Source organism: Montipora capricornis, chromosome 7, assembly GCF_036669925.1.
Source record: "Montipora capricornis isolate CH-2021 chromosome 7, ASM3666992v2, whole genome shotgun sequence".
Lineage (NCBI taxonomy): Eukaryota > Metazoa > Cnidaria > Anthozoa > Scleractinia > Acroporidae > Montipora > Montipora capricornis.
The window spans coordinates 34,438,578-34,446,077 of NC_090889.1; the positions used below are offsets into that span (position 1 = coordinate 34,438,578).

General features: G+C 36.3%; 1 protein-coding gene and 1 long non-coding RNA gene across 2 annotated transcripts in view; both read left to right on the forward strand.

Annotated features, from left to right (window-relative positions):
- Window positions 1-7,500, forward strand: part of LOC138057036 (uncharacterized) — a 147,393-nt gene that overhangs the window by 35,351 nt on the left and 104,542 nt on the right. The gene's annotated exons all lie outside the window — the stretch shown is intronic.
- LOC138057868 (tyrosine kinase receptor Cad96Ca-like) overlaps window positions 1-7,500 on the forward strand; it is a 35,126-nt gene that overhangs the window by 5,374 nt on the left and 22,252 nt on the right. The window contains exons 2-3 of the mRNA XM_068903776.1: window positions 542-658; window positions 6,974-7,158. Coding sequence (XP_068759877.1) covers window positions 542-658; window positions 6,974-7,158 — 302 coding nt within the window. The remainder of the gene's footprint in view (window positions 1-541; window positions 659-6,973; window positions 7,159-7,500) is intronic.

Genomic DNA, 7,500 nt, shown 5'->3' on the forward strand with positions numbered 1-7,500 from the left:
CTCAACGTATGGTTGGGTCATACAAGGTGTTTCGTTTCGCTGTTTCGTGGTTTAGTAATGCCCCAGAAGTGAACATTTTTGACACCTAAAGTAGTTTTTCCTCAGTACACAAAGCTTGAGCATTTATACATCGAGGGGAATGGATGGACACTGGAATGAACTGTGACCGAAAAAGGACGAGTTCCCTTATTTCCTGTAAGGGATATATTTTTGATAAAAATATGTCTATTTATACACTTTTTTTCTCAAAAGTGTGATAGGTGATGAACGCAATAAAAATTAGCAGACAAAGCTAATGTTAGTTTGTTGAAACGCAGCAAGGGCAGTGTTCCTAAGTCTGCACTAAATCAAGCTTCTCGGGGAGACATGTGCATGAGGAAAAGAATTTGATGCTGTAATTATTCTCGTGCATTAGCCTTTGTTCCATGCTTGCTTCAATACAACCGCGACATTACACATCAACCGATCAGCTGAATATTAAGGTGTACCTATCTAGGGAACTTCCTTTTTTATTGTATGTTGATCTAATTTATGATTGCAGCAACTTCAGGGGAGGAAGGGCGAAAGGCGCTGATGAGAGAAATTGGATTAGAAAAAGCTCTTGCTGACAGCCCCCTGCCAAATGTCATAAAGTTTATTGGCTGCGTTACCACCCAGAGTAAGGAGCCATTTTGTTTGTGTTTTTATGCACTTATTTTTTTATTCTATTCACAATTTTCTCTTCCCAGATCTCAGGTTTGGCCAGAATTGATAATACCAAGGTTTTTAAGGACTAATAATAATCATTATTGAGTGTTTTCACGTGACGTCACGGCGGCCATATTGGTGTTCCAAAACAAAGAAGGGGCGGCCATATTGCTGGGAATCGAATTCTATTTTTGTGCAAATAGTTTCTTTTGTTTCATCAAATTAACATACCTTCTAGTCACGTAAGTGAAAACGCTCTATTGATATCTTACAAGTAGTACTAACCTCAAATGTCAACCCACGAAAACTGTGCTATTTTCTGTAGCCATTGATTGGGTCTCTTGACAAAGAAAGATAAGGCATTTTGGTATTCCAGACTAAATCACCAGGAGTGACTTCGCTGCTACCTTTTTATAATATGCCAACCACTGGAACAAAAGAAAATTGATAACAAGGACGTATTCAAAACATAGACCCCAAGTCCATGTATTACCCCTGTGGACCTGGTCCTTGGACCCCTCCATATGGAACCAGTCTATGGCCCATCCCTGTGGACCCAGTTAATACTCATCAATTGTGTTCACAATATCATTCCCAGGGAATTCTTTGACAACAGTAAGGCAGGAAAAACTCGGCGGAAAATGTCCCGGAAGAGAAATTAGCGCTTGTCGTAATTGTACATGATATTGCTGCTACCTTAAAACGTTTTATTCCGCATGGTCGAGATTCTCAGAGTACGTTGGGCGCTAACTCTTAGTTGGGATCTATTAAGTCTATAGGTTGTCATGGTGCTTAACCCAAGTAAGCTCTAACTATGTTTCGAACAACTGTCACTCTGCTGAGCAAAAATGTGACAGGGAATAGGATGTAAAAATTTATACAGACTGCAGATTGAGTAATAATAATAATTATTATTATTTATTTACTTATAACGCGCAAGTATCAATTTACATTTTCACCTGCGCGGAACTAAATTCATTAAAAAACTAATTACCAATATATAATATAACAAGTAACTAATAATAACTAATAGCTAATTAACTAGTAACTAATTAAATTATATGAATAACATAAGAAATACAAACTGGCCTTAACATCTAAAGAAGAATTGTATGTGTCGTGTAAACAATTAAAATATTTAAGGAAATGCTTCTCTAAAAAGATACGTCTTTAGTGCTTTCTTAAAAGATGGTAAAAATAATGAACTTCCAACATTAAATTGTAGGTTATTCCATAGTTTTGGAGCGGCGACTTGAAATGCACGGTCTCCAAGAGTAGTATATGTTTTCACTTTTTCTATTTCTAATAATAAATTGTAACTATTTGACCTAAGGTTGTATTTTCCAGGCTTCCTATATTTAATTAACTCTTTGATATAATTAGGGGCGTGCCCATGAGCAGCCTTATACGTAATTAAAAGAATCTTAAACAATATGCGTTCACGAATAGGCAGCTAATGAAGTTTAAACAGTAATGGTGTTATGTGACATTATTTACCGTGCCAATTAGTAGCAGCTCCGTCTTGTCAGTGTTAAGTTGTAGTTTGGCCTCCTTCATCAATTTCTGTATATCTTTGATGCATCTTTCCATAGCCGCTATGGCCTCATCCTCTCCACAATTGTTCTTGGGACTAAAAGATACATAAAGTTGAGTATCATCAGCATAGCACATAACAGATGGTAGGTGAGGTTTAATGATATCAGATATTTCTCTAGTATAAATTGTAAATAGCAGAGGACCAAGACAGCTCCCTTGTGCCAAACCGAACTGTAAGTCAAAAGAACGTGATTCAGCTCCATTAACGGCGACTCGTTGAGCTCTATTCTCTAGGTAGGATTCAAACCATCGTAAAGGTACATTTGTGATTCCATATCTAGTTTTTAGGCGATCAATCAACATTTTATGGTCTATAGGGTCGAATGCAGCACTCAAATCTAATAATTATTATTATTATTTATTTACTTATAACGCGCAAGTATCAATTTACATTTTTACCTGCGCGGAACTAAATTCATTAAAAAACTAATTACAAATATATAATATAACAAGTAACTAATAATAACTAATAGCTAATTAACTAGTAACTAATTAAATTATATGAATAACATAAGAAATACAAACTGGCCTTAACATCTAAAGAAGAATTGTATGTGTCGTGTAAACAATTAAAATATTTAAGGAAATGCTTCTCCAAAAAGATACGCTTTTAGTGCTTTCTTAAAAGATGGTAAAAATAATGAACTTCTAACATTAAATGGTAGGTTACTCCATAGTTTTGGAGCGGCGACTTGAAATGCACGGTCTCCAAGAGTAGTATATGTTTTCACTTTTTCTATTTCTAATAATAAATTGTAACTATTTGACTTAAGGTTGTATTTTCCAGGCTTCTTATATTTAATTAACTCTTTGATATAATTAGGGGCGTGCCCATGAGCAGCCTTATACGTAATTAAAAGAATTTTAAATAGTATGCTTTCACGAATAGGCAGCCAATGAAGTTTAAACAGTAATGGTGTTATGTGACAGTATTTACCGTGCCAATTAGTAGCAGCTCCGTCTTGTCAGTGTTAAGTTGTAGTTTGGCCTCCTTCATCCATTTCTGTATATCTTTGATGCATCTTTCCATAGCCGCTATGGCCTCATCCTCTCCACAATTGTCCTTGGGACTAAAAGATACATAAAGTTGAGTATCATCAGCATAGCACATAACATATGGTAGGTGGAGTTTAATGATATCAGATATTTCTCTAGTATAAATTGTGAATAGCAGAGGACCAAGACAGCACCCTTGTGCCAAACCGAACTGTAAGTCAAAAGAACGTGATTCAGCTCCATTAACGACGACTCGTTGAGCTCTATTCTCTAGGTAGGATTCAAACCATCGTAAAGGTACATTTGTGATTCCATATCTAGTTTTTAGGCGATCAATCAACGTTTTATGGTCTATAGGGTCGAATGCAGCACTCAAATCTAATAGTACTAATAGAGTCACATGTTGTTTATTCATATTCATAAGGAGGTCATTTTTTACTTCAGTAGAAGGGTTTCTGTGCTGAAGTCTTTTCTGTAGGCTGATTGTTGGTCTGGGTAGATGTTATGTTCGAGGAGATGATTTTGTATTTGATGACAAGCAGCTGTTTCAGTTAGTTTTGACATTTTTGACAGGTTACTAACTGGTCTAAAGTTCTGAGGAACGTGCATATCAGCCCCGGGCTTCTTCAGTAATGGCGTAATTAGTGCTTCTTTCCATACTCAAGGAACAACCCCCGTCCTCAGAGACATGTTGATGAGAGACGTGATGACGGGTAATAACATATTACACAGAGGGAGTAGCTTAGATGGTATTGGATCTAAGGAGCAAGATTTTGACGATGAACGTTGTATGAGAGATTTAGCATCGTCCTCTGTAAGATCTTTGAACTCTTTCATGGTCTCAGTTGGAAGTGTAGACACTTCAGGATTAGAGCTTGAACTAACGGATGTTTCTTCAGTGTCCAGTCGAGCAAGAATATCGACTATCTTTTGAACAAAGAAGGATCCTAAGTCATCAACAAAACTTTGTGCATCAATAGATGCTGGCAATTTATCAGATGTTTCTTTCTTCAGGAGACTACACGTAGCACGAAATAGTTTACCCTGATCGTGACTATTTTCAGCAATAAAGTCTGCATAGGAGTCTTCTCGTGCTATATCCATCAATGCTGTTGTTAAGTTCCTTTTCTTTTTGAATTCAGCAAAGTCTATTTCAGACTTGGGTCTTCACCATTTTTTCTCCGCTCTTGTCCTTTCACGTTTTGAAGCTCTTATTTGTTCGGTAATCCATGGGACGCGAAGACTATTAATAGTTGTGCGTGTTACAAGCGGTGCATGATCAGCGAGGATCTTTTTTAATGTATTGTTGTAGCACATCGCTAGATCTTTAGGATTAGCAGGTGGATCCGGACATAAATCGGAATCGGCTATAGCTAATTGAAACGCATTCATATCCATGGGTTTCAACTTCCTATACGATACTGTCTTCACTGTTATTTCTGGCCTGTAAGAATTGATGGTAAAGTGAACAGTACCATGATCAGACAGAAAGCGATCAATACGTGGCGCACCATAAATAGTAGTGTCCGATTTACGTGAAATAATTAAATCTAGGGTGTGTCCGTGTACATGTGTAGCATGCTCTACATGCTGCACAAGTACAAGACATTCCAACAGGTTAGAAAATTTCGTTGCATCGTTGTCATCTACAGCGTCGACGCGGATGTTAAATTCGCCTAGTAGTAGTAATTCTTCTCTGCAAAGCACTTTAATTTCAATGTAATTTGCAAATTCATTCAGGAATGTAGCCTTAACACTTTATGATCATCCGAGTAGGGCGGGTGGTATATTACAATAACACGGAGATTTTGATGCTTCGACCGTACAGAATATTCCGAGAACTCAAATGAATTGAGTTCACCACTGTCGAGCTTTTTAACTTGAAACAATGACTCCCGGTACATTTATTATAGCGCCTTGTTGACTAGATAACTCGTCAGGCCTGGAGGAGAGACATAATTGTGAACTGCATGACATATAATTGTGAATTGGATGAAAGAATGATGGTGTGAGGAGAAGTGTTTTTGTGACTTGTGACGGAATGCTCAAAAATTATCGCGACTTTCGAGAAACGGGAACTACGCCAGGAAGACCTGGCCTGAGAATGGAAGCGAAGCTTCCTGTGACCCTGTTTTGATACAGACCTTTGTGATTTTCTAATGCTAATGTACACTAATTAGAATCTGAACAACATAATTTGCATGATAAAAGCAGAGAGGTCTGTATCAAGGTCACCGGCAGCCTCGCAGCCATTCATACGCCAGGTCACTGAGCAAACAACATTAAAATGCCCCATTGTCTTGCGGCAACCAAGAAGCTTAGAATACGGCAATGTTTCACGTCACCAAAACTGACTCATGATACTCTGTTCTATGGTAGGGACAAGATCACCGTGAAAAACAACTAAAAAATCAAAATTCAAAAAGTAGAAATAATAGTTATAATAAAAATAACTATGTTAAGGTAATCTATTTAGCAAGGGGATTTAGAGTTCCCTCATATGAAATAAGGTAAAATAACTGGTTTATTTAGATGAGGGGAGTAACAGTGCTTTCTTCATAGAATTCATGCGTATCCACTTAATGGACGTTAACCATTGGTAAATATTGTTAACAATTTGGAATTGCCATGTATACATTTACATTTTTTTCGTCTTAACTTCTGAATATATTTGATTTTTTATTTTTAGTGTATTTAATGATCTCATCAACAACCATCCATGTATTTGCCAAATTGGAAAACGTTTTATGCAACAGAGTAAATTAATTTGATCAGGCAAACAACCACTCAGAATAGTTATAAACTAAACGAGCTGAGTAGTTTCAATAAATTATTGCGTGCATTTTCTGGGTTCTAACACACACACACACACACACAACTAATAGAATAGACAAGGGGATAAATAATGAAATAATGAAATAAATAAATCTAAATAATCTAAGGGAAATACATTTAGCGAAAGAAAAAGAGAAAAAAACAAACAAACAAACAAAAAGAAAACGAAAGCCAAAAAAACTGGTACCAGATAGTAGTATAGTATTATCAATTCTTGAGTTTGAACAGTAGTAAGCTAAGAATAAATTGACAATACCAAGCTAGCGTTAAACATAGGTAGATAAGAATTTGTCCATCATTGCTTGTCTAAATAAATGCAAAGAACTACTTTCTAAATCTTCATCTAGATTATTCCAAACAGAAGGACCAGAGAAATGTAAATTAAATTTACCGTAATTAGTTCTAACCTGATCGATATAATAAGTTGATTTTGATGCTAGCCTAGTATTATAATTGTGTTTAGATGATATAGGTGAAAAGAAGTTGTCAAACGCCTTATGTAGTAAATGATGATGATACTGAAACATGAAAAGGGCAGTATGAATAGTCACAAGATCGATTAATTTGATTAAACCTAGCTGTGAAAACAGAGGGCTAGAGTGAGCATCTCGATTAGAAAATGTTATTATTCGTACTGCCTTTTAGTGAAACAAATTGACTCCTATTATTATTTTTATTATTTTTATTATTATTATTATTATTATTATTATTATATTTATTATTATTATTATTATTATTATTATTATTACTATTATTAAATATTATTATTTCGTTGATGATGTTGTTGTTGCTGTCCTCTGATGAGGCCGAGCTTGCGGTAATAAACACATAATGTTGAACGACTATTTCTACCACACAGTACACCCAATTTTGATCATGGAATACTTGCACTGTGGAGATCTACTGGGGTATCTGAGAAAAAGCCGTGGAATTGCTGACAAATATTATCACGGAGAAGGAGAGGTAGCGCACTTGCGCACATACGATCTGGTCTCATTTTCAAAACAGATTGCTACAGCAATGGGGTTCCTGGCATCAAGAGGGGTAAGTAAGTGATACGAGGATCATATGGTGTGAGACAAATACATACAGATTTCAGACCTGGAAACCTTCAGACCTGCGTTTCCGTGTCCATCACTTCTACCTGCACATAGGCTGCACGCTTTTATAGCGGCAGACCTTTTCCACGAGTAAAGGGTAAATAGTGAATGGTAGAGATTTCTATCTAACGATTGTCATGTCGGATTAAACTTCAGCATTAGTTTAATTTCTTCAATTTTCAACAACCTATCCCACGACCAAAAAATTACCATGACTGATATTACCTTGTTGATTTCATTTCGCCCATGTAATTTTGATCGATGAAACTGAGCACAGACTGGGTAA